At 39.6% G+C, this 27,185-nt stretch overlaps 1 protein-coding gene across 3 annotated transcripts in view; it reads right to left on the reverse strand.

Annotated features, from left to right (window-relative positions):
* The window catches only part of PCDH15 (protocadherin related 15), a 1,821,443-nt gene that overhangs the window by 23,626 nt on the left and 1,770,632 nt on the right, over positions 1-27,185 (reverse strand). For all 3 annotated transcript variants that reach the window (XM_047702331.1, XM_047702329.1, XM_047702330.1), the window contains one exon: positions 11,041-11,217. In XM_047702331.1, the coding sequence (XP_047558287.1) occupies positions 11,041-11,217 (177 nt within the window). The remainder of the gene's footprint in view (positions 1-11,040; positions 11,218-27,185) is intronic.

The raw sequence follows: 27,185 nt of genomic DNA on the forward strand, positions 1-27,185 counted from the left end.
ACATAGGATATAGTTTAAAATTATATCCTGCATTTTGTCTGCTTGGGTCCTCAGAATCACCCTGTAGAACAGAACAGTTACAATGATAATTTATTGCCGGAAAGCTACACAGTTAGGGCCATGAATCTGAGACACCAACCCAAGCCGTCAGGGTCCAAAATCTCCATTTGTCTTGTATGCTGACACTCTCAAATCCCAAACCAAAATGACATTTTATGGGCAAGAAGAGAACAAATTAAAAAGTGTTTCCTGCCTAGAGAGAGAAGACTCTATAAATGATGCAGATAGCAAATCGGTCGGGATGACAGGAATTAGCCAAAATAAGCCAACAATTCTCACAGTCTTCTTCTGAATAATACAGTTCTTATTATGGGCATCACATTGGGGTGGGGGGAGCGGATAATCAAGGAAAATTGTTACTTAATTTATTAAGATTTTGTTACATATTTTGTTTTAATCAGCAGGTAATATTTTTCAAAATTCCTTGGGAATATTTGCATGATCCCTGTATAAATCCTACAGTATTGATGTAACACTTCTGTTCTTAATACCACAAAGCCACACCATGGCTTAGGTATTTTTGGTTTTGAATTTTTAGATATTCATCTATAAAAATCAAAGGTCTGACTACAGAAAATTGGAAAGCACAAAACTTTCCAAAAAGCAAAATTACAGACCCCAATGCAGAGGCTGCTCACATTTGGATATACTCATATCCCATCTTCTTTAACAAATATTTTTTTATTCTTGTACTTAAACAGCATATATAAAGTGAAAAACTATTATTTTAGAAATATACTGCATAATACAAACCACCACACTTATGTTGAAAATGGAGAAAGCACAAAGAAATGGGGGAAAAATTTTTTAAATGGCCTCAAATTTCACTATCCCAATGATAACAAAGAGCATCTGACAGTCTATTTTATCCATTTTGACATTTTTAAATTTTCTGACTGATCATGCTGACTTTACTGCACAGTGTACATAGCTTCCTTATGGAAAAAGTAAAGAGATGACTGATACCAGATACAAATTCCACTGGGTAGTTTATTAGACTTCCTATTTAAGAAACCCAATGTTTAGGATAACTCAATTTTAGTTTTAAAGGTGTATGTTTTTACTCATGTTTTCATGTGATAATGTAAGGCAGTTAGATTTTTTGTTACTTTTTTTTTTCTTACAAGTATGTTTTTGTAGATATAAAAATCCTTTCACAGCATTTTTCCTAGGTCATTTTTAGGTATGTTAGAGAATATAATAAATATTTAACCATGGTTCCAAGTGCTAGAATAGAATGGTACCACAATTTGTTTTAATTGTTTGTCAGATAAGGTAAGAAGTTCCAAATAAAGTACAGATTAGAAGACCAAATATTGTGAAAATGTCTATGCTACCTAAAGCAATCTACACATTTAATGAAATCCCTATCAAAATACCATCACTTTTTTTCAAAGAAATGGAACAAATAATCCTGAAATTTATATGGAACCAAAAAAGACCCTGAATAGCCAGAGGAATGTTGAAACAGAAAGCCCAAGTTGGTGGCATCACAATTCCAGACTTCAAGGTCTATTACAAAGCTGTAATCATCAAGACAGCATGGTACTGGCACAAAAACAGACACATAAATCAATGGAACAGAATAGAGAGCCCAGAAATAGACCCTCAACTCTGTGGTCAACTAATTTTTGACAAAGCAGGAAAGAATGTCCAATGGAAAAAAAGTCTTTTCAACAAATGGTGTTGGGAAAATTGGACAGCCATATGCAGAAGAATGAAATTGGACCATTTTCTTATACCACACACAAAAATAGACTCAAAATGGATGAAAGACCTCAATATGAGGCAGGAATCCATCAAAATCTTTGAGGAGAACATAGGCAGCAACCTCTTCAACTTCAGCTGCAGCAACTTCTTCCTGGAAACATCACCAAAGGCAAGGGAAGCAAGGGAAAAAATGAACTATTGGGACTTCATCAAAGTCAAAAGCTTTTGCACAGCAAAGGAAACAGTCAACAAAACCAAAAGACAACTGACAGAATGGGAGAAGATATTTGCAAATGACATATCAGATAAAGGGCTAATATCCAAAATCTATAAAGAACTTCTCAAACTCAACACCTAAAGAACATTTAAATAATCTAATCAAGAAATGGGCAAAAGACATGAACAGACATTTCTACGAAGACATCCAGATGGCCAACAGACACACAAAAAAGTGCTCATCACTTGGCATTGGGAAATACAAATCAAAACCACAATGAGATATCAACTCACACCAGTCAGAATGGCTAAAATTAACAATTCAGGAAATGACAGATGTTGGCGGGGATGCAGAGAAAGGGGAACCCTCCTACACTGTTGGTGGGAATGCAACCACTCTGGTGCAGCCACTCTGGAAAACAGCCTGGAGTTTCCTTAAAAAGTTGAAAATAGAGCTACCCTATGATCCAGCAATCACACTATTGGGTATTTACCCTAAAGATACAAATGTAGCGATCCGAAGGGGCATGTGAAACCAAATGTTTATAACATCAATGTCCACAATAGCCAAACTATGGAAAGAACCTAGATGTCCATCAACAGATGAATGGATAAAAAAGTGGTGTATATATACAATGGTATACTATCAAAAGAAATGGAATCTTGCCATTTGCAATGACGTGGATGGAACTAGAGGGTATTATGCTGAGCAAAGTAAGTCAATCAGAGAAAGACAATTATCATATGATTTCTTGATATGAGGAATTTGAGAGGCAGGGTGGGGGCTTTGGGGGGTAGGGAAGGAAAAAATGAATCAAGATGAGAGCAGGATGGAGACAAACCATAAGAGACTCTTAATCTCACAAAACAAACTGAGGGTTGCTGGGGGGGTGGGGGGATAGGGTGGTTGGGTTATGGACATTGGGGAGGGTATGTGCTATGGTGAGTGCTGTGAATTGTGTAAGACTGATGATTCACAGACCTGTACCCCGGGGCAAATAATACATTAGATGTTAATAAAGTACAGATTAAGAGTTCTTTTTGCAAAATCAGTATTAGAAACTGGGAAGAATCAGTAGAGGAAGATCATTAATTTGGGGGAAGAATTCACTCCTATCATGTGGAATCCACACAATGGACCCCCTTCTACAGGATTCTTGAATTTGCCATCCCATCACCTGAAGATGGGAAGATTCTTTAGTCTTTTTACAGTACAAGAGCTCCATTATTTTGATTATTTACTTTGGTTTGTTTCTCAATTTAGGTAAATGTCCTCATTGTTTCCTGGAATTGTTGATTGCTTTTGAACCTATACCTAGTCTAAAATTAAATATCCTTTTTGCTTTCTACATGCAAAACAGTTTGCCTAGGTACAAATTCCTGAGTCCTAACATTTTTCCTTCAAAAAAATTGTGGATCTGATTCCTATTGCCTTTTGGCATTTTACTGTACATATGAGATGTCTAAGGCTTATCTAATTTTTTGTTTCTTTATAATCAAGTCACTTTTATTTGTGTTTCAGTGGTATGAAAACATATTCAGATACTTTTCAATGACACATGATGACATTTTCATTGATTTTTTCTGGGAAAGTAATGGAGTCTCTTCATTATACTTTTGGTTTATGTTTCTGTGATTATGACTGCAGTGTTTTACCTCAGAGATCCCCTACAGTTGTCAGGTTGTATCTTCATTGTCCTCTAAATATCTTTTGATCTCCTTTATAATTCGTATCTTTTTTTTTTTTTTTCCTTATGTATGTACTTTATGTTGCTAATTTCTTTTTTAGATGTTTTCTCATTTGGGGAAAAGTTTGGAGATTTTCCATAATGAGGTAGAAAAAGTGAGCCAAACCTTCAGGCTTTTGTTTTATACTTTTCCTGGTTTGGGGGCAAAGCTAGCTTCCATGTTGGTCCTTGGAGAGGGATTCTGAGTCCTTTTGTGTGTCTAACTGACCCACACCCAGGCAGTGAGCAGAGGCTCAAGTCCTGAGGGGGAGGCAGTGTAGACGCCCACCACCAGCACCGTGGTAGAGAGCACTGATGGGGTTCTTTCACCAGAAACAGGGAAGTAAGGATTCAGGGCTCCTCAAACACATATACCATTTCATTGTCCCATACAGTTTTATTTTCTGTTAAAAACCTTAAACTGTTTTCCAGTGGTTTCTGGAGAATATTTCCAGAGATAAATTCCACCTCTGAGTCACTGCAATGTTATTTCTTTCACTTTGTTTTCCAGTATTTATTACTGTTTGCATTTTGTCCCATGCTTACTTATCTCAGGAAGGAGATCTGTCAGATCTGCTCTTTTCCTGATAAGTAAGGGACAGGTGAGACTAGGTAAGGAGGGAAGGGATGGGGCCATAGGATCAGGCTCACATAATTCAAAAATGCAGGAGATTAAAGGAAACCAGATAAGGGAACAAAGCAGACCATCCTGTCCTAGGTGTCAGAGGTGGTCTTGGTGTAACAGCTACTTGTGACCAAGAAAATTACTGACCCTAAAAAGGAAGTAAGCCATTGAAGGTGTTACCACTAGTCCCTGCTCTATGGTGATATCAATAGAGGTGTTAAAAGGATTTAAATTCCCTGGTTAACTTTCTATAAAAGACCATCCCTAGAACCATTTTACACTGTTGGTGGGAATGCAAGTTGGTGCAGCCACTTTGGAGAACAGTGTGGAGATTCCTAAGAAATTAAAAATAGAGCTACCCTATGACCCTGCAATTGCACTGCTGGGTATTTACCCCAAAGATACAGATGTAGTGAAAAGAAGGGCCATCTGTACCCCATTGTTCATAGCAGCAATGGCCACAGTCACTAAAGTGTGGAAAGAGCCAAGATACCCTTCAACGGACAAATGGATAAAGAAGATATGGTCCATATATACAATGTAGTATTATGCCTCCATCAGAAAGGATGAATATCCAACTTTTGTATCAGCATGGACAGGACTGGAGGAAATTATGCTGAGTGAAATAAGTCAAGCAGAGAGTCACTTATCATGTGGTTTCACTTGTGAAACAAAGAATAGCATGGAGGACATTAGGAAAAGGAAGGGAAGAATGAAGATGGGAGGATCATGAGAGACAGTGGACTCTGAAAAACAAAACGAGGGTTTTGGAGGGGAGGGGTGAGCCTGATGGTGGGTATAAAGGAGGGCACGTATTGCATGGAGCACTGGGTGTTATACATAGAAAATGACTCTTGGAACACTGCATCAAAAACTAATGATATCTCTCACTCTTGAGAACTTTTTCTGTATCCTCACTCAATAAACTTGTATCGCTTTACTCGCTCTCCATTGTCTGTGAGATTGGACTCTGTAAGGCAAAAACCTCGCTCTCCAGCACCACTGAGATGAGATAACATTCCTCAGACAGCTACCTGTTTTTCTATTCACTCTGCTGATGGAGCACAGGCAAATGTGCATCCCTGCCTGTTTACTTGTGTGGGATACAACTGCTCAAAGTGTGGTATGGAAGCATCCGTCCAAGCTGCATTCTGCCTTGATGGTTATCTTACTGCAGTGTACCTATGCATGCAGAGATAAAGGGGACAGTGAGCAGGAGTGAGCACTCTACTCCACAGAGACCCCCATCTACATGGTAGAGGGGTAACTGCCTCTTTGCTGGGTAGACACCCTGCTTCTGGGTCTCTGAAACAGGCATACAGAGGGAGCGAGGGTTAACACATCTGCCAATATCCATGCCACTTCAATAACATTGTTTTGTGTAATAAAGCAAGTCATGGGTAGACCAGTATTTCCTTTATACAGTTCCAAATTAAGGACTAATTTATATTTCTTACTATATTTCATACTCTATGTATAGTAAACTAGATTCTAATAATGACTTTTCCATTATTTAAATTTCACTCTTGGGGCGCCTGGATGGCTCAGTGGGTTAAAGCCTCTGCTTTCGGCTCGGGTTATGATCCCAGGGTCCTGGGATCAAGCCGCACATTGGGCTCTCTGCTCAGCGGAGAGCCTGCTTCCTCCTCTCTCTGCCTGCCTCTCCGCCTACTTGTGATCTTTGTCTGTCAAATAAATAAAAGCTTAAAAAAAAAAATAAATAAATAAAATTCACTCTTTATTTTTAGGTTGTTTTTTTTTTCCTCCTAGTCTTAGGAATGGGAAATAAGCTTTATGAGAGCTTAGAAGTCAGATTATGATTTAAAGTATAAACATGTTATTTTCCACTATATTATAAATGCAGTCTGTACAGTATACAGGCTTCTCCTGTATTTCCCGTTTACCATCCAGACAGAAAATGTTAAACAGGCTGGATGTATAAAAAGGCACGTAAGCTAAAACTATATTTGCTTTTTTAAACAAATACTTAGTTAAGTTCTATTTTAAAGTACTATGATCTGTTTCTGCTCAGGGTGCTCAGGGTGCAGAAAGCCTAAGATCCTGTGGCTCCCACCCTAATGACAAAAAAGTCAAATAATACAAAAATCCTAACTTTTTTGCAAGCAAAATGCCAAATTCTGAAGAGTGACAGTTTCCTCTACAGGGAGATGAGACCATGCATTGTTTCACCTTTCACAGAACAAGGAAAAGTGGCTGCCAAAAAAGCAAATAAAAGAAATGAGCTAAAATATTTTAAAGAATGTATGTATTCATTTTGAGAGAGAGAGAGAGCACAAGCAGAGGGAGGAGCAAACTCCCTGCTCAGCAGGGAGCCCGATGTGGGGCTCGATCCCAGGACCCCAAGATCATGACCTAAGCCAAAGGCAGATGCTCAACCGACTGAGCCACCCAGGTGCCTGCAAAAGAGCTAAAATTTTAATTAATTTAATTTTCATTAATTTTTAGAAGCTAAGTATGTACCAACATGCAAAGTTAGCATAAGAGATCCGTGAACATAAAGGGGGGGTTGGCGTTGTACTCACTTGCAAACTGTTTTCCAAGGGCCCTCATAAGATGACCTAGGGACAGGGCTGGAGACAGGAGAGAAATCCCCTTCTAGTGCAGGGTTATAGGGAACAAGCAGCTGAGGCTGGGGCATCCAGCAATTCCACAGGCCCACCTCTCATATAAAGCAAGAGCCTTAAGCCACAGAAAGAGGGGAAGGAAGTATCCCAGTCCCTATGGGTCAGGATAAGTCCACTGCTTCTGAGGAACAAGTATAAGCAAAAACCCACTCCATGTGGAAGAGGAACAGGAGTTCTCTTGGAGTGGACACCCTGCACGGAGCAGAGGTCTATTACTGGTTGGGAGGGGCAGGGAACTCTGACACCAAGACATGCCACAAGTATGGTGTAGTGAACAAGTGCCATGGGAAGGAAGGGGAGCAAAGTGAGAGAGCCTCAGCCCATGTCCCAGGCATGCAGGCTAGACAAGGAGAACAGAGAGCCACCCACCCACGTTGCTGCATCTCCGCTGCGGGAGGAGAGCCAAGCAGTGAGCAAGCGAGTGCATTCGGCCCTGATGGGGGCCGGCTAAGAGAATGAAGAGCTCCCAGGGTCTCAGAGAGACCCAGCAGGGAAGCCAGACCAGACACTGCCCAGATGCTGGGACTTCAGAAGGACTTTGATACAGCTCTGCTTAGTACTTTACAGAATCCAGCAGAAAGTAAAAAACATGCTTGAAGTGATGGGAAGTTCAATAAAGTGGTAGAAACTGTAAGAATAAACCAAATGGAAATGGAAGGCTTGTTTTGTTTTTTTGTTTTTTTAAGGTGTAAAGATGAAGAATTCCTTTAATGAGCACATCGACAGGCTAACAGATGTATCTGTGAACTTGAAAACAAGGCAACAGCAATTATCTAAAGGAAAGCACCAAGAGAAGAGAGGGCAAGGAGAAGAGGAGGAAGACGAGAACAGAGAGCATCCAAAAGTGTGGAGAAAAATGAATTTTAATTGGAGTCCCAGGATGAGAAGAAAGAGAATCTAGGTTATAAGAAACACTTGAAAAGATAATGTCTAAGGATATCCTAGAGATTGAGACAATCTAAAAAACCAAAAACAAACAAAAAACACAGATTCAAGAAAGTCAAAAAAAACACAGCAAGAACAGAAGCAGGATAAAAGGAATGTATATTTGCTGCAAAAAAATCTAAGAAATTCAGATGACCCAAAATAAGAAAAATCAAAATACTCACAGCCTTGTAAGACAAAGTAGTTAACATATAATTATACTGATTCCAATCTTCTCTATCCTTTTATAAGCTTTAAAGAAAAGTTTTTTTTTTTTAAAGATTTTATTTATTTATTTGACAGAGAGAAATCACAAGTAAGCAGAGAGGCAGGCAGAGAGAGAGGAGGAAGCAGGCTCCCTGCTGAGCAGAAAGCCCGATGTGGGGCTCGAACCCAGGACCTGGGATCATGACCTGAGCCGAAGGCAGCAGCTTAACCCACTGAGCCACCCAGGCGCCCCTAAAGAAAAGTTTTGATAGGAAATCAATTTTAAAAATCAAAGTAAACTCCTCTGAGGAAATACCTTTTGTTTGTTTCTAATTCTTTGGCCTAAGAATTCCAACATCCTCAAAAGCTTAGATTTTAGGACCAGGGGAAGTTGAAAGAATAATCCTATTTCCACTGGTCTGGGTGTTAGGTGATAGTCTTAATATTCTTGTATATTTATTCAGTGTCCAAAACTAAATTTTCAACAGCTCTTCTAACTACAACAATATCAATGCATTCTGAGCACTGGATTATGAAATATATCTATATAATCTCATTATAAAATGTTTCAAGGAACAATTCCAGGATTTAGGTTATTATATTAATTAATAATTAACTAATAATATATTAGACTTAGCTCAAGCTGCTAAGGGAAAACTTGAATACTTAATGGCCATTCCATCCCCTCTTCAGTATAGAAAATCTTGATTTATAGTTATTCTCAATTTCTACCTTCTTTCCTGGCCCTTAGTTATTCAATTGAATTTCTATGTTTATTCTTTAGAATACAACCTAGCTTTGGCAAAACTTGTTTAGAACGAAGGATGTTTATTTTATACTTTCTAGTGTCAGCTGAAACCCAACTGGCTTCAGTTTGCAAACTATTGACCTCTAAATGTTTATATGAGCAATTCAGATGATGCTCATCATTACTTTACTCTTGATTTTTTAAAGTTTTTTTATCAAAGGATTTTATTTTATTTGCTAGAGAGAAAGATAGAACAAGCAGGGGGAGGATAAGGTAAGGGAGAAGCAAACTTCCTGCTAAGCAGAGAACCCATTTCAGGGCTCGATCCCTGGACCCTGAGACCATGACCTGAGCCGAAGGCAGAGGCTTAACCCACTGAGCCACCCAGGTGCCTCACCTATCATATTTAAAAATAAAACCAATGTATGTAAAAACAAAGAATGCAGATGGGTTTAAATGTTAATAAGAACAATTCATAGACTATATGTAATTTTAAAGTCTATTTACAAATGAATTTTAACATGAATACAATATGCAGAATTGGCTTGGTAGATCTAAAATGCTACTGCAGCTGGATGTTGGTTCTAGAACCTGAGAGGAACCCACTGCTCAGTCTCTCTACTTCCCTGTGATTAACATACTATCTTGCCTGTGGCCCAAAGAGCTATTAAATTTAAGTTGGTGAATAACATGCTTAATAACTATGGCTCTTTTATAATTAAGTTGCTATTAAATCACAGTTCCATTGTTGCTAAAATAGCAGCAGTGAAATTTTGTTCAAAAACAGATTTAAATTCAGAACAGATTCCATTAAGAATGTACGGTTTTAAAAAATAAATGGGTAGGTTTGGGGCACCTGGGTGGCTCAGTGGGTTAAGCGGCTGCCTTCGGCTTGGGTCATGATCTCAGGGTCCTGGGATCAAGTCCTGCATCAGGCTCTCTGCTCAGCAGGGAGCCTGCTTCCCTCTCTCTCTCTCTCTCTCTGCCTGCCTCTTCGTCTACTTGTGATCTCTGTCAAATAAATAAATAAAATCTTTAAAATAATAAAAATAAATAAATAAATGGGTAGGTAGATATTTGCTAAATACATAAATGCAGCCACATATGGATATATATGTAAACTAGTATGTGCATCTATTTATTTCGTGCTCTTCAGTATATATAAAGAAAAACTAAAACCTGAAATTATGGATTTGTGTACATACATATACACAAATACCAATAAATATTTAGCAGACATATGTGAGACTATATATCACCAATATTGTTTGAGAAATAATGCATTTCAATTTAAATGAGAATTGCATTCCTAGAGGTTGGTGGACACTAGGTGTCACTGGAGCAAAGCTGAAAGTTAGAATGACAAAGCTGTAAGCTGTTCTAAAATGATTTCCAGGGGAGAATTGCATAGCAATGTTTTGCTGAGAATTCTTTTTTTTTTTTTTTTAAAGATTTTTTTTTTTTTTTTTTTTCTTTTTGACAGAGAGAGATCACAAGTAGACGGAGAGGCAGGCAGAGAGAGAGAGAGAGGGAAGCAGGCTTCTTGCTGAGCAGAGAGCCCGATGCGGGACTCGACCCCAGGACCCTGAGATCATGACCTGAGCCGAAGGCAGCGGCTTAACCCACTGAGCCACCCAGGCGCCCCGAGAATTCTTTATTTTTAGGATTCATAACTCAAATATTCAAATTTACCAGGATGGAATAAATAGAAAGTATGGACTGAAGTGGAAGGGGTTATCACCTTTTGCCCCACACTCCCAAGTCAAGGGTAAAAAAGATAGTAATTTTTTGTTGATTCAACCTAGAGGAAACCTAGATGTATTCTTAAAATTCATGCCTGCTGACATCATCGCGGGCAAACTGATAGCTGAAGAAGGAATCCGTGCTCTCCGCCTTCCAACAGCATGGTATGGGAGCAGGCATGGAGGTCATCTCTGTACACTGCCCCTTGCTCCCAATGGACCTTCTGACCTCCAAAGTCCCTCCCTCGCACCTGGGCCTGGAGACATCTAGGCATGAGTACTCTAGGTATGGTCTCTGATTTTTTTTGCTTACACTACACTTTCAACCACAATTTGGTGGGTTTTAACCTTTCAGTACTTAGAGCCTTAAACCAGGATCCTCTGTAGGGCAATACTGTCACCAGGGAGCTGTTACAGATAATCAAAAAGGACTTACTTAAAAAGTTCATTTCTGTCGATGGCTCGGTTGGTCTGGGGGTCGATGGCGTAGACAGTCAGGTCACATTTGGTGTAATCTTCCAGAGAAAAGGCATCCCCATGCCTTCGAGCACCAATGGACTCCACCACAACCTTGGCACCGGGAATTTGCTCCTGAACATAGCGATCCAAAATCCTATAAATCAAAGTACAAACATGACATTCTGACAGGCTTTCTGGGGGAAAAAAATCATTCTCAACTTGAAATGACATTTAGTAAATGAAAAATGATGACAGCCTGGTTTTTGCTAATGTTTACTGAATAAGAACGCTTGAAAAAAAATTCTCTGTATTTTTTCAGCATTTAACTCCCAATGATGCTAGAAACTGAATAAGGTAGAACAAGGTCATCAGCCAAGTCCTGTTTAAGTCTAGACTTTTGGAATTTATGATACCCTTTGAGCTCTACGGGTGTCATCGGAATTGCCAACTATGTTGTACACATAAACCTGTGCATGGTTTACAGGAGTCAAGGGTCTTAGAACCCTTGTGTTCACATGGTTGGTGTTATAAACTGTATGTGCCACCAGATTCTGTGATACGTGGTGCATAGCTGTGTACCAAAGTCCAGGACTAGGCTACCTGTTTCCCTCAGGGCATAAAGACTCAGAGCGTTACAGCAATGAAAGTAGGTAGAGATGTTTTGGAATGGCAGCTTTACCAACTTAAGAAAAATACTGCATGCAAATCTCAGAAGCTATTTAGGTGAATACAAACAACAAAAAGATCTATCATTTGGTCTAGAATCAACAATCATCAATAGAAAAGACAAATAATGTTAACCTACAGGTAACTTCTGGAAAATACAATTTTTTCCAAATGCATAATTTGATTTTAATCAAAAGCACACATTATTGCCATATGTCTGTGGTCTCTATTGCCACAAATGACAATTTCCTTAATGTCTTTTCCTTATTAAAAACTTGACATTGTTAATCCCCATGGGTTAATATCAGAATGTATATTATTAAATATTTATAGACAGTCAAATATAAATGAATTGATTTTAATAACTAGACATAGCAAATATTTTTAAATTTTTCTATAGATTCAACCACCATTTGGAGTCCATGTGGTTGCAAAGTCCACTTTGTCTGTTGGTTTTCATCTTTCTGTGTTTGTCTGTTTGCTTTTAAATGTGTCTGGCGCAGTGCAGTCAATGTCCCTCTTATTATTGGCCCTCGTACTATTCATCCTCGTCTTTTTCTTACCAGCTCACACCCACTGGTCTGTCTGTCCAACAGTATCTCTTTTGAAGAGATCCTTGCTGAGGAATAAGGATGAGAAGAATGTATTCTCCTCAGAACCTGAAGAGAATGGCTGCTCAAGGAGACACACACTGTGGAACAGTGTTCAGCCTGTGGATTCCTTTCTTGAGACAATTATGCTCCCTAACCAAAAAAAAAAAAAAAAAAGGAGAGAAAGGGAAAGGGAAAGAAAAGGAAGGAAGGGAGGAGGAAAGAGAAAAAAAAGGAAGAAAGGAAGGAAGGCTGGCCTTGGAGTCAAACTACATTGTACTCTGGACAGTTGGTACAGGTATGAATGGGAAGAACATTGTGGTAAAGACCTCAGATATCTGGCTTTCGTTTTCAGCTCCTTTACTTACAAAGTGCAAAATCTTAGATCAGTAAGAAGCCATCAAAGGCTCAGACTCCTCAACCACAAAATGAGGCAATCATTAGCCACGTGGGACAATTGTGTACATTACAGGCACGAATGCTTATAGCCAAATCTCTGCACAGTTCTGAGCACATAGTTGCTGTTCCATAAAATGTGATTATGCTTATTATTAATTTGGCTAAAAAGTCTGCATTAATAAACTTCTCCCCTGCCTCGAATTCATTCAAGACATTTAATGAATTTGTGGCATTATTAAGAAAGCCTATTTCTCACTAGTAATATTAGCTCACATATAAAAAATCGAATGAGTACGTTGTTAAATATATTGCAGAAGGTGGCTATCTGTCCCAATACTGCACTTGAATAATTTATAACTGCTGCATTTCCATTTACACATTGATTAAGTATGTCCCAAGGAAATCACTTATATATGCATAAACAATGTTTTTCTACAATGAGGAAACTTGTCTACTGAGATTGTGTCTTTTCCTGTATTTGGGGGCAATATTGCAGAATCATGGGTGACTAAAACTTTAAATGTAGAATGAAATGCAACTGTACTAACTCTTTGATCACATCAGGGAATCACACACCAATGAAGTCCAAAAATGAATTATGTCATTTAAGGCCTGTAACTATGTCTTCTCCCTGAATTCTTTTCTCTTAAAACTTTGCAGATCTTCTGGAATTAAATATCTCTTCTGATACAGAAAGAGGTGTCCAAACTTGAAATCGTTCCCCACCTTTTCTGATAAATAAATGTTAAACTAAATTTAAACCTTTTTAAATGAGAGCACATTTTATAAAAATCTGTCTTTCCACTTGTGATCTATATCTGGATACCTAAGCACGTCTACCTTATTACCTACATACATGAATATATTACATACATGTACATATATGTGCTATTCAAGAATGGCTCTTCAGCCCTTGATCTTCAAATGTACATGGGTACATTGTTACTTATCAGAGGTTTCCCGAGTTCCTAACTTTCTAGTCACTTACTTTGAACTGACTCCTATAAATTCGTACCAGTGTTTAAACTGCCTCTATCTTTACCTTTTGCTTTAAATTGTTAATATGCCAAGCCAATTCATACATACAGTTTGGAATCAAATGTCATGAGAATTTACATGTAAATTAAGAACAGCATGTCTCTCCAGCCTGTCAGCCTAAATTATTTGTACACTACTAGTATATCGACACACATGTATACAGAGACAGAGAGACCCTCAACATTGCTTATCTGTAATATCTGTATCATGCATTTCTCCCTGTATCAAGGGAGAGCTCTGCAATGACACTGCTTTAGTTTGCCATAAGAAGTTCATGGAAGGAGGGAGGAGGGGCAAGATGGTGGAGAAGTCGGAGACCCTGTTTCAACCGGTCCCCTAAAATGAGCTAAATATCTACCAGAAAACTCTGAACACCCATGAAATCAGCCTGAGATGTAGGATTATACACTTCTGGAGGCAGTGTAGGATTATACACTTCTACAGGGGCAGAAGACTCCAGAAGAGAGGTAAAGCGAAGTGGGAACAAGAGGACTGATATCCAAGGATAAACAGAAGGGGGAGGGAGCCACTAGAAGCAACCCACTGGGAAGTAATACGCCAATACGAAAGTGCCCTGTGATTGGGGACCACCATTAACTTGGAGTCAAAAAGAGCAAACAATCTTAAGGGGCAACTGGTAGAATTGGGGGGGACGGGCCTAAGCCCAGGGACCCAGAATGGCCACTGCCCAGCGGCCACCCATGCCAGAGAGTGTGTGGTGGAGCCTCTGTGGTTCCTGATCTCCGGGCTTTGCACTGCTTGCACCAGTGCTGGGCTAGGCACACTCCCACCATCGCGCAAGGAAGTCTTGTATGGATGCCAGCCAATGCTCTTTAAGACCATAGCCATCTGCCACCGGCAGGGGGTCTGGACACTCCCAGCCCGAGTCTGGGAGAACCCAGCAATCTCCATTCAGGATCCCTCAGCAGCAGCCTTCTGCGACCTGCGCAACTGTGGGGTCTGAGTGCACCCTGCCTGGACCCCAGATTGCAGTCCCGGCAAAGGCAGCCATAGGAAGTGGGTTCCCTGAACCAATATTACTTGCAGTTTTAGTGGCACAGGGGTGCAGAGACAAGGAGGTGCTTTGGGCGACCCCTGAGGCAGTGGCTGGGGACATGCTCTGCCTGTGGGAGGTTGCACAGCTCAGAGGAGTTTGCAGAGGTGGAGTTTGTGTGTTCTGGACCACCCAGAGGAGAGCAGACTGAGGCTTCTCTCTGAGACAGAGGTCTAGGTGCAGTTTGCTTTCCACTAAACCTCAGAAAAGCCACAAAAAGCCACGGAAGAATGAAAACCTCCAGGGAACAAAAGTCTGAAAAACCTGTTTCCATAGAGCCGAGCCCCTTGATAGGGGGCAGGACGACTCAACCCAAGCAAGACTGACTGAAAAACAATATGGCAGGCCCCTCCCCCAGAAAGGCAGCCAAAAGAAAGACAGGACAACTACCACAGGGTCCCCATAAAACTGTAAAACCCCAACATCAGGGGAAAACAATATATTGAGCTCCCGGTATTGCTCTAAAACCTGTATATTTCATAGATACAACTTTTTAAAAAAATTTATTCTCACGATTCTTGTTCTTTTAATTTCTTTAAACTTCTTACCATTACAGCTAGAGATTTAATACAACATATTCCATAATAACCTTTTAACTTGAACTTTTTTCATATATATACCTGTGTTCTTTTTGTTTTCTTTTTTAAATATACATATAGATATAAGCTTCAAGGTAATCCTCTTTCCCTAATCAATACTACCCCTATATATAAACCAGTTTTAATCTCTATGTATCTCTGGAAAGTTGAGTCCTTTAACAAAGATATAAAGATACATCAGGAAGAACCAAAATAAACTTCCTCACCCAAAAGGATGATTTATAACCACCCTCCCATCTTATTCTTCTGTCAATGTTTCTGTGTATTTGTTTTTGTTCTGGTATTATATAAATCTTATACTTATTTTAGCTTTTTTTTGGTCATTTACTTTTGTAGGTCTTTTTGTTTGTCCGTTTTTGTTTATATATGTTATAAATCTTACTTTTGGTGCTCCTGCTGGGTGGGTTTTCTTTTTCCCTCTCTCTTTCTCTCTCTCTTTTTTTTTTTTTTTTTTTTTTACTTTTTCTTGCTTTTTGGTGACTTCCAATTGCTCCAAAGCCTTCCAGGGTACATCTTGCCTGGATTGTGGTTGGTATATTCACCTATACATCCCCTCAACCACCTCTCACCAAGGAGGAGGTGGAGGAACACCAACAGAGGGAAAATTCAGAGACTGTGCCCTCTCCATCAGAGCTATTGGATATGGACATAAGTATGTAGGAAAGGGAATTCAGGATAACAATTATCCAGGCAATGGCCAGGTTGCAGAAAACCATTAGTGGCAACATAGAATCTCTAAGGGCAGAAGTGAGAAGTGACCTGGAAGAAGTTAAAAATGCTATCAATGAGATCCACTCTAATCTAAATACTCTTAACAGCTAGGGTAACTGAGGCAGAAGATAGAATTAGTGGTCTAGAGGATAAACTGATAGAGCAAAAGGATCAGGAGGAGGCCTGGAATAAACAGCTTAGAAACCAAGAAAACAGAATTAGGGAAATAAATGATGTTATGAAATGCCCCAGTGTCAGAATTATTGGGATCCCTGAGGGGGCAGAGAAAGAGCGAAGACTAGAAGATACAGTTGAACACATTCTGGATGAAAATTTTCCCAATCTGGGGAACAGAACAAGGGTTCCTGTCCTAGAGGCAGAAATATCACCCACCAGGATCAATGGATCTAGAACGACCTCAAGGCACTTGATTGTGAAACTCACGAATCATAATTTTAGACAAGAGCTTCTGAGGGCAACTAGGGGGAAGAGATTCCTTATGTACAGAGGAAGGTCCATCAGAATAACATCTGACCTGTCCACAGAAACCTGGCAAGCCAGAAAGGACTAGCAAGACATATTCAGGGCACTAAATGAGAAGAACATGCAGCCAAGAATACTTCATCCAGAAAGGTTGACATTCAGAATGGATGGAGATATAAGAGCTTCCAAGACCAGCAAGATTTAAAAGAGTATGTGGCCACCAAGCTGGCACTACAAGAAATATTAAGGGGAGTTCTATAAAAGAAGAAAGAACCCAAAAGTGACATAGAACAGAAATTTACAGAGACAATCTATAGAAACAAAGACTTCACAGGCAACATGATGTCAATAAAAATGCATATTCAATAACCACTTTCAATATGAATGGCCTAAATGTTCCCATAAAATGGTTCAGGGTTGCAGACTGCATAAAATGACAGGATCTGTCTGTATGCTGTATACAAGAGACCCATTTAGAACCTAAAGATACATCCAGACTGAAATGAAAGGATGGAAAAGCATCTTTCATGCCAATGGGCCTCAAAATAAAGCTGAGGTAGTTATTCTCCTATCAGATAAATTAGATTTTAAACTAAAGACTGTAGTCAGAGATAAAGAAGGACACTACATCATTCTTAAAGGGTCTATACACCAAGAAGATCTAACAATGGTAAATATTTACATCCCCAATATGGGAGCAGCCAACTACATTAGCCAACTGTTAATCAAAATAAAGAATCATATTCATATAAATACATTAATTGTAGTGGATCTTAACACACTACTCTCAGTAACAGACAGATCATCCAAGCCGAGAATCAATAAAGAAACAAGAGCTCTGATGACACATTGGACCAGATGGACCTCAAAGATATATACAGAACATTCTACACTAAAACAACAGAATACTCATTCTTCTGGAGCACACATGGAACTTTCTCCAGAATAGACCACATACTTGGTCACAAATCAGGGCTCAACCGATACTAAAAGATTAAGATTATTCTTTGCATATTCTTAGACCACAATGTTTTGAAACTGGAACTTGACAAGAAAAAGTTTGGAAGGAATTCAGACACTTGGAAGCTAAAGATCACCCTGTTTAAGAATTTTTGGATCAACTAGAAAACCAAATAAGAACTTAAACAATTCATGGAAACTAATGAGAATCAAGACACATTGGTTAAAACCCATGAGATACAGCAAGGGCAGTCCTAAGGGGGAAATATATAGCCATCCAGGCCTCCTTCAAAAAACTGAAAAATCCAAAATACACCAGCTCTCTTTACACCTTAAAGAACTGGAAAATCAACAATAAATTAAGCCAATTCCACACACAAAAAGGGAAATAATACTAGAGCAGAGATTAATGAGAAAGAAACTAGAGATACAGTAGAACACATCAATGAAACTGGAAGCCGGTTCTTTGAAAGAATCAGTAAGATCAATAAACCACTGGCTAAACTAATCCAAAAGAAAAGAGAGAGGACCCAAATTAATAAAATGATGAATGAAAGGAGAGACATCACGACTAACACCAAGGAAATAAAAACAATCATCAGAAATTATTATCAACAGTTATATGTCAATAAGTTAAGCAACCTAGAAGAAATGGATGTATTCCTGGAAACCTATAAAGTTCTAAACTGAATCAGAGGGAAACTGACAACCGGAATAGACCAATATCTAGTAATGAGATTGAAGCAGTGATCATAAACCTCCCCCCAAACAAGAGCCCAGGACCTGACAGATTCCCTAGAGAATTCTACCAAACATTCAAAGAAGAAATAATACCTATTTTCCAAAACCGTTTCAAAAAAAAAAAAAAAAAGAAGAAACAGAAACAGAAGGAAAACTCCCAGACTCTTTCTATGGAGCCAGCATTACCCTGCTCCCCAAACCAGCCAAAGATCCCATCAAGAAGGAGAATTTCAGACCAATGTCATTGATAAATATAGATGTCAGGATTCTCAACAAGATCCTGGCTAATAGGATCCAACAGTACATTAAAAAGATTATCCACTATGACCAGGTGGGATTTATTCCTGGGATGCAAGCATGGTTCAACATTTGCAAATCAATAAATGTGATAGAACAAATCAGTAAGAGAGAAGAACCACATGATCCTCTCAATTGATGCACAAAAAGCATTTGACAAGATAAGTATCTGTTCCTGATTAAAACACTTCAAAGTACAGGAATAAAGGGAACATTCCTCAAATTAATAAAATCTATCTATGAAAAACCCACAGCGAATATCATTCTCAACAAGGAAAAGTTGATAGCCTTTCTTCTGAGATCAGGAACACGACAAGGATGCCCACTCTTGCCCCTGTTGTTCAACATAGTACTAGAAGTCCTAGCAACAACAATCAGACAACAAAAAGAAATAAAAGGTATTCAGGGGTGCATGGGTGGCTCAGTGGGTTAAAGCCTCTGCCTTCGGCTCGGGTCATGATCCCAGGGTCCGGGGATCGAGCCCTGCATCTGGCTCTCCGCTCAGCAGGGAGCCTGCTTCCTCCTCTCTCTCTCTGCCTGCTTCTCTGCATACTTGTGATCTCTGTCTTTCAAATAAATAAATAAAATCTTTAAAAAAAAAAAACCTTTAAAAAAAAAAGAAATAAAAGGTATTCAAATTGGCAAAGAAGAGGTCAAACTCTCTCTCTTTGCAGATGACATGATACTTTATATGGAAAACCCAAAAGACTCCACCCCCAAACTACTAGAACTCATACAGCAAAATTCAGTAATGTGGCAGGTACAAAATCAATGGACAGAAATCAGTTGCTTTCATATACACTAACAATGAAAATATAGAAAGGAAAATTAGAGAATCGATTCCATTTACTATAGATAACCTGGGAATAAACCTAACCAAAGATAACCTGGGAATAAACCTAACCAAAGAGATAACCTGGGAATAAACCTAACCAACGAGGTAAAGAATCTGTATTCGAACTACAGAACACTCATGAAAGAAATCAAAGAAGACACAAAAAGATGGAAGACCATTCCATGTTCATGGATCAGAAGAATAAACATTGTTAAAATGTGTATACTGCCTGAGCAATCTATACTTTCAATGCCATCCCTATCAAAATTCCACCAGCATTTTTCATAGAGCTAGAACAAACAATCCTAAAATTTGTATGGGACCAGAAGAGACCCCAAATTGCTAAGGGAATGTTGAAAAAGAAAAACGAAACTGGCAGCATCACGTTGCCTGATTTCAAGCTTTACTACAAAGCTGTGATCACCAAGACAGTATGGTACTGCCACAAAAACAGACACATAGACCAGTGGAACAGAGTAGAAAGCCCAGATATGGACCCACAACTCTATGGTCAAATAATCTTCGACAAAGCAGTAAAAAATACCCAGTGGAAAAAAGATAGTCTCTTCAATAAATGGTGCTGGGGAAATTGGACAGCTATGTATACAAGAATGAAACTCAACCATTCTCTTACACCATACATAAAGATAAACTTGAAATGGATAAAAGCCTCAACATGAGGCAGGAAACTATTAAAATCCTAGAGGAGAACATAGGCAGTAACCTCTTTGACATCGGCCACAGCAACTTCTTTCAAGACATGTCCCCAAAGGCGAAGGAAACAAAAGCAAAAATGATCTTTTGGGACCTCATCAAGATCAAAAGATTCTGCACAGCAAAGGAAACAGTCAACAAAGCAAAGAGGCAACCCGCAGAATGGGAGAAGACATTCAAAAATGACACTACAGACAAAGGGCTGATATCCAAGATCGATAAAGCACTCCTCAAACTTAACACACAGAAAACAGATAATCACATCAAAAAATGGGCAGAAGAAGTTGGTGCAGCCACTTTGGAAAACAGTGTGGAGATTCCTTAAGAAATTAAAGATAGAGCTCCCCTATGACCCTGCAATTGCACTACTGGGTATTTACCCCAAAGATATAGATGCAGTGAAAAGAAGGGCCATCTGTACCCCAATGTTCATAGCAGCAATGGCCACAGTCGCCAAACTGTGGAAAGAGCCAAGATGCCCTTCAACGGATGAATGAATAAAGAAGATGTGGTCCATATATACAATGGAGCATTAAGCCTCCATCAGAAAGGATGAATACCCAACTTTTGTAGCAACATGAATAGGACTGGAAGAGATTTTGCTAAGTGAAATACATCAAGCAGAGAAAGTCAATTATCATATGGTTTCACTTACTCGTGGAGCATAAGGAATAGCAAAGAGGACATTGGGAGAAGGAGAAGAGAAGTGAGTTGGGGGAAATCAGTGGTGGGGGACAAACCATGATAGACTGTGGACTCTGAGAAACAAACTGAGGGTTTTGGGGTAGGGGAGATGGGTGACCCTGGTGGTGGATATTAAGGAGGGCACGTATTACATGGGAACACTGGGTGTGGTGCATAAATAATGAATCTTGGATTACTGAAAAAAAAAATAAAATTACAAAAAAAAAGAAAAAAGAAAAAAATAGTTAATGCAAACTTTCCTCTTTATATTTTGTTGCTTGAATTTCTTGTAATGGGCATAAGAAAACAATATGATCATACTTACAAAACACTATTTAGCTCCCTACTTCCTCTTCCTCAACTTCTTAAAGAAAAAAAAAATTTTAAACATTTATCTGTTTGAGAGGGGGGAGGGGCAGAGGGAGACAAGAGCATCTCAAGCAGACTTCCCACTGAGTGCAGAGCTTGATCTCACAACTCTGAGAACAGGACCTGAGCTGAAACCAAGAGTCGGATGCTTAACCAACTGAGCCACCCAAGCACCCTAAGAAAAAAGAAACCTTTATATAAATACAGTTTAAAAATATAGAAGATTAAGTTGGAGTTGGAGCTGTCTAATAAATTTATAGCAAAACTCAGGTAAGTGGTTAGTGGGAAATTTTCTTTCACTCATTCATTTATTTTCATTCATTCCATAGATATTTATTGAACGCATCCCATAGACCAGGCACTCTTGTAGACACTTGGAATATATCAGTGAACAAAACCAAGATCTTTGACATCACAGAACTTGCATTCTAACTGAGCAAACTGGACAAGATAATAAAATAATAAGATGTGGGGCACCTGGGTGGCTCAGTTGGTTAGGCATCTGCCTTCAGCTCAGGTCATGGTCCCAGGGTCCTGGAACTGAGTCCCACAGTGGGCTCCCTGCCCAGCAGGAAGCCTGCTTCTCCCTCTCCCTCTGCCTGCTGCTCCCCCTGCCTGTGCTCTCTGTCAAATAAATAATTAAAATATTTAAAAAATAAAATAATAAAATGGCAGTAATGTCTAGGAAACATGTTGCTGAGATGTCGCCATGTAAGCAGACTGAAGGAGACAGTGAGTAATGTAGACACGCAGGCAGGAGCCTTCAAGAGGAGGAAACTGATAACCCTCCCACCCCCCACATGAAGAACCTGGTGTACAAGTGTGGGTGGAGTAGAGAAGGTGGGGGCAGATCATTCAGGGGCTTGTAAATGTGGAAGTAATGTAAGTGCCCTCGCATTTAAAAGAAGAAAGCCTGGCCTCTATGTTGTGAACAGACTGCAACGAGGGCCAAGAGGAGAATCGGGGAAACAAATTAATAATGACTTTAAGGAGATGCAGAACTTATTAAATGCCCAGTCTACTCAGTAATTTGGAGGAAGAGAAGACACAGCATAATCCCCGATTATGATCCATCTATGAACCACATAATCAGATATTAATATCTATGTATTATTAATATGCCTAGTTAAATATGCAAGAGGCATAAATCTTTTAAAACAGATCAATAAAGGCAATGCTTAACTGGACAAATACTTCTGGTAATTATCTAGTTGACCTAGATAAGCTCTGGCCTTTCATGTTTGCTCATCTGGAAATAGGTCAATTTTTATAGATTATTCTTTGTTTTAAGGAAAGCACAGAGGAGAGACTAGAGCTCAGAGATCAATTCCTGATGCTTCATTATTTCCCTTGAAGTGTCTACCTAGGCACAGATGGCTCTCAAAAGTGGGTCCCATTTTTTCAGAGTTCTGCTTCTTTCCATTGCCTTTGTATTGAACTTAGAGCACAGATCCCTTCTCAGCATCCTCTCGTGCCATCTGAATTGTTTCCTTGTGAAGTCCAGTGTTTTGCGTATGGGGAAATGTTGTCGGCGTGGCAGTGGTATTACCACACTATTATAAAGCATGTATTAAAGCTAGCTGGCATCTCAAGGAAAGTGGGATTTATGCAAAACCATCAGGCACTATTTGATGATACCGTCTGAAGATACTTTAGGTCTATAATGCAGAGAATGGACTCGACAGGAAAATTAAAAACAGTAATAGAGAAATATTGATTGACTAAAATATTCTGTGAAAGATGCAGGTGGGCAGAGGATCTTCGCCTGTGATCCACACGGCTGCCCCACCACGATGCGCACAGCCGCCCCACGACAGCCCATACAGGTGTGCCCCCTGCAGAGGAGTGGGGCCATTAGCTGCTCCCCGTGCCCCTCCTGATTACCCAGCCTACTCACACAGTGGCTGCTTGCCCCAAGGACAATCCTGCTAATGAAGCCTTATAGAACGTTCTGTCCTCCCTCCCCAAGCTCCCTGGGAGACTTCCCTGCCTGGCATTTTTCAAATAAAGGCTTATGCTAATCGTGCTCTGATTTTCTCTCACAGTTTTCAGTCACCTGCCCTCCCCCTCCTGCTTTATAGAATAAATGTTTGAGAGACGTACTAACATTACATTTTAGAGAAAGAAATCTCAGAGTCTGTTTTAGATTAGGATGGGGATGGACCTATTGTTTATAATGTCATAATTGCTGAGTGTTTTATTATGTCATAAAGTGCATACTATTTGGCATACAATAGCCCTTTTACATGTGACAGTGTTGAATTTTACCTAAGCTCTTTGCTCCTGGACCACAACAAGGAGCCCCCAGCCAACTGTGTTACCAGGAAACTGCATAGTGAAAAGAACCATTCTTCGCTAAGTCTTGGGAGATGCCAGGCACAGATCCTCCAAACTCCCATTTTTTGCCTCATACAAGATCAGCTGAACTGTTATGTCTCAACTGAGCAATCAAACCAACACACAAAAATTCTTGTTAACCCAACACTGGTTAAATGTTTCTCCTTCCCTCAGGTTTCTGGATTTTGAGCCACCCTTGGCCTGTGACAGCATACATGCATCCCCACAGGCCCTCCCAGAATGGCGGATATTGGGGCAAAACACTCTCTGGTCTACATCCACTGTCCCATCACCTCACTTGCCCACAACTGGTCCTTTCTACCCTTGCTCACTGCTCCCTATGAAAGAATGACTTCTTCTGACTAAACTTGAGTGCTGTCAACCTCTGGGTCAGACGGTTCTCCCTATGACATCGATCTTCTCCCTAGTACCTTAGTTCTTCTCTCCCACCTTAGAATAATCCTTAGAAATAAAGTTTCTCTTCGAAATCCAGAATTGTCTTTGACACACAGAATGGGAACACAGCTAAAGGAGACTCTTTCTCACACTCCTATGCAGTCTTATTAAATAAGTGTGTATTACCAGCCAAAGTAGGTGATAAGCAAAGAATTTTCAGCAAACTACATGAAACAAATGATTATTCATTAGCATCCCCTTTCCTCAATTCCCTATGTCTGCTGTGAAACAGCCACGAGACCCCCCAAATTTCCATTTGCATTAGCTGCTTTTCTCTCACTTGAGATGTGTGAATTCTCATCGGCACTGCTTAATTATAATTTAAAACTGTTCAAACAAACTACAAAACTGCAAGCTCTGAAGTTTGTTTCAGCCACTAAAAATGGCAAACAAAAATATGAGCAAGGCCTACTCAAGCCCCCCACCACCGACTGTGGTAATGAATGGTCACCTGGACACATCTACTCACGGCAAATGGAAGCCACTGCGAGCCAACGGTCAGTTATTGCCACCATGGACAAAACTATGTGCCTGGGACTGTGCTGTCCACACCACAAACTGTCCTTAGTCCTTATTAGATAAGCAAAAAGAAGACATCGATAAAAAAGGCACTACCACTCCCCTGACCCACGCTGACTCTGTTGGGTTTTATTTATTTATTATTTATTTATTTCTCTCCCTAAAAACGCCCTGATTTCAATGGAGGAATTAGCCTGGTACCCAACACGCATGACTGACTTAGATCCCTGGTCCCATCCTGCCTCATCCCATGCCAAACACGATTGCAGGTGACACAGACCAGGCCCTCTTCTCTCCCGAGTTTGGTTCTTGAATCAAAGACACAAGAGTGTAGAAAGGTTGGAACCCCCTCACTGAGGTGCCATGGGCTCATCACACTGAAATCACACATGCACCTGTTCACCCCTGCAGTTTTTGCTTCCCTGGCCCCTGCACCTGTCCCTGTTCAAGGCTGCTCCCCAGCCAGCGTTCCTTCCTCCTATTGTCACTCTTGGCTCCCAATAGCTTCCAGCAAAGCTCCCTCCACTAAAATTAGCCTCAGCCCATTTCCAGCACAGTAGATCTCTTAAGACGCATATTTCCTTTTAAGGTCCCGCTGTACCAGCACACAAGTCCTTTTTCTAATTATCTCACGGAAGCAACATCTGTCTGATTTTCCTAGTCCCAGTCTAATCGGCCCTGCTAGACTCTTTGTAATTCCGCTGGCCATGTATTCTTTCTGCTTAAAGTTGTGAGGTTGCTCATTATAGAGTTTGAGAAGAATCTGTATTCTGGAAAAATCTAGTCATTTACATTTGCCCTGCATCTAAATTCTTGGGAGCAATGTATCAATTTCAAATATACATAGTGTAAACAAACACATAGCAGAATACTATTTGATTATAACAAACTTTCTCAAAACAAAGAATGGTCTTTGATCTTCTAAGAAGCAAATATAGAGCAAATCAATTAGTATCGTAGTTACAATCATTAACCAAAACTTAAATTTTTATTTAGGGCTTATTATTCTATTCTAGTTTAAAAGATCTGCAATTTACTCATAAAACTTAGCAATAGTTACTATGCCATCTCTAGACAAAGTTTCAAACACTCTAAAGTTCTAAATATAATTAACACATACATCTTAGATGCATATACACACAAGTGTTCATATATGCATGTACTTATATAAAAATACATGTTTGTGTTACAGATGCGTATTTGTATGTATATGTTTTATACACGTAAGTTTACATGAAAATACATCAGTATAAAACATTTTTTGTGTATCACTTTAAACTAGTTTATAATTTAATTGTTTAATTGTTTAACAGATTTTTATAATAAATCCTGGATACATTAATAAATTTTGCAGTAAATATTGGAAGGTATATTTAACTGAATTTTTTTAAGTGCAAATAGCTTTTTTCTTTAAATCATAAACTGAAGTCAGCAATGAAGAAGTGAGTCACTTAACTAATCTACCCTTAAGCCAAGTGTTTTTGGTAGATGCCCCTAAATTTTAATTTACAGCATCATTTTATCTAGTTACCTATATGTCCCTCTTCAATGAGTTTCAACCAGACATTGCATTATAAAAAGTTAAGTGTGGAGGCTTAGAGAAACAGTTTTATAGCTAAAGTAGATAATTATTTATGGTTGATTTACCTTTTAGTTTTTCATACTAAAATTATTACGGTGGCTATCTTTTTTTTTTAAGATTTTATTTATTTGACAGAGAGATCACAAGTAGGCAGAGAGACAGGCGGTGGGGGGGGGCGCAGAGCAGGCTCCCTGCTGAGCAGAGAGCCCAATGTGGACTCGATCCCAGGATCCTGAGATCATGACCTGAGCCAAAGGCAGTGGCTTAACCCAGTGAGCCACCCAGGCACCCTAAAGTGGCCATCTTCTTAATTACCCATTTGGATGAACGGCCCAACCTAAAAATACTATTTAGTGGAAATTTCTGTGGGGGGGGAAAGCCCACTCCCTAGAAAAGGATGGGTTGGATTTTTGGGGGGGGGGGGCAGCAGTCCGATTTTTCATTGAGTTTCCCTCCCCGCCAAGAGTGACTGGTTAGGGACCTAGCCTGCTGCTGGCCCTTGGACGGAGACTCAAATTAAACCTTTACCACTTGTTTTCTGTGTGTCTGGTGGAAATTACAACTTCTAAAAGCTTTGGGGAACTCCTCTGTACAATGGGGAAAGTAATCAGACCTACCTCAAAGGGCTCTGTGAGAAGTTAATTAAACAGCACCCATTAAGTGCACAAAACCCAACAAATAAAAAGAGCACCACAAAGATGTGTTATTTTGTTGTGGTTACAGAAATTCCTTGCACTTCCTGAGGGTAACCCCCACTTGGCCTCTGGTAGTTAGTATAGACTGGATTACATTTAACCAGCAACAGAGGGACTCCACCCAGGTACCAGTTACACTGGCTAAAGAACCCAGTGCAGAGAGCCACAGGGACCCAAGGCAAGCTTTCCTGATATCCTGCAGGGACTTCCTCTGTTGATATAGACCCTTAGAGACTCCATCATGGGAAACTGGACATCACACTTTGTACCTTCTATGATGTCTTGGAGGATATAGACATTCCCCCCCAAACTGGTATTTCACTCAGAAATGGTTTTGTCTTTTCACCAGAAGTGTTTTTTTTTTTTTTTTTTCATTTTTGTAACTGATTATTA

Source organism: Lutra lutra, chromosome 14 (genome assembly GCF_902655055.1).
Source record: "Lutra lutra chromosome 14, mLutLut1.2, whole genome shotgun sequence".
NCBI classification, from domain to species: Eukaryota; Metazoa; Chordata; class Mammalia; order Carnivora; family Mustelidae; genus Lutra; species Lutra lutra.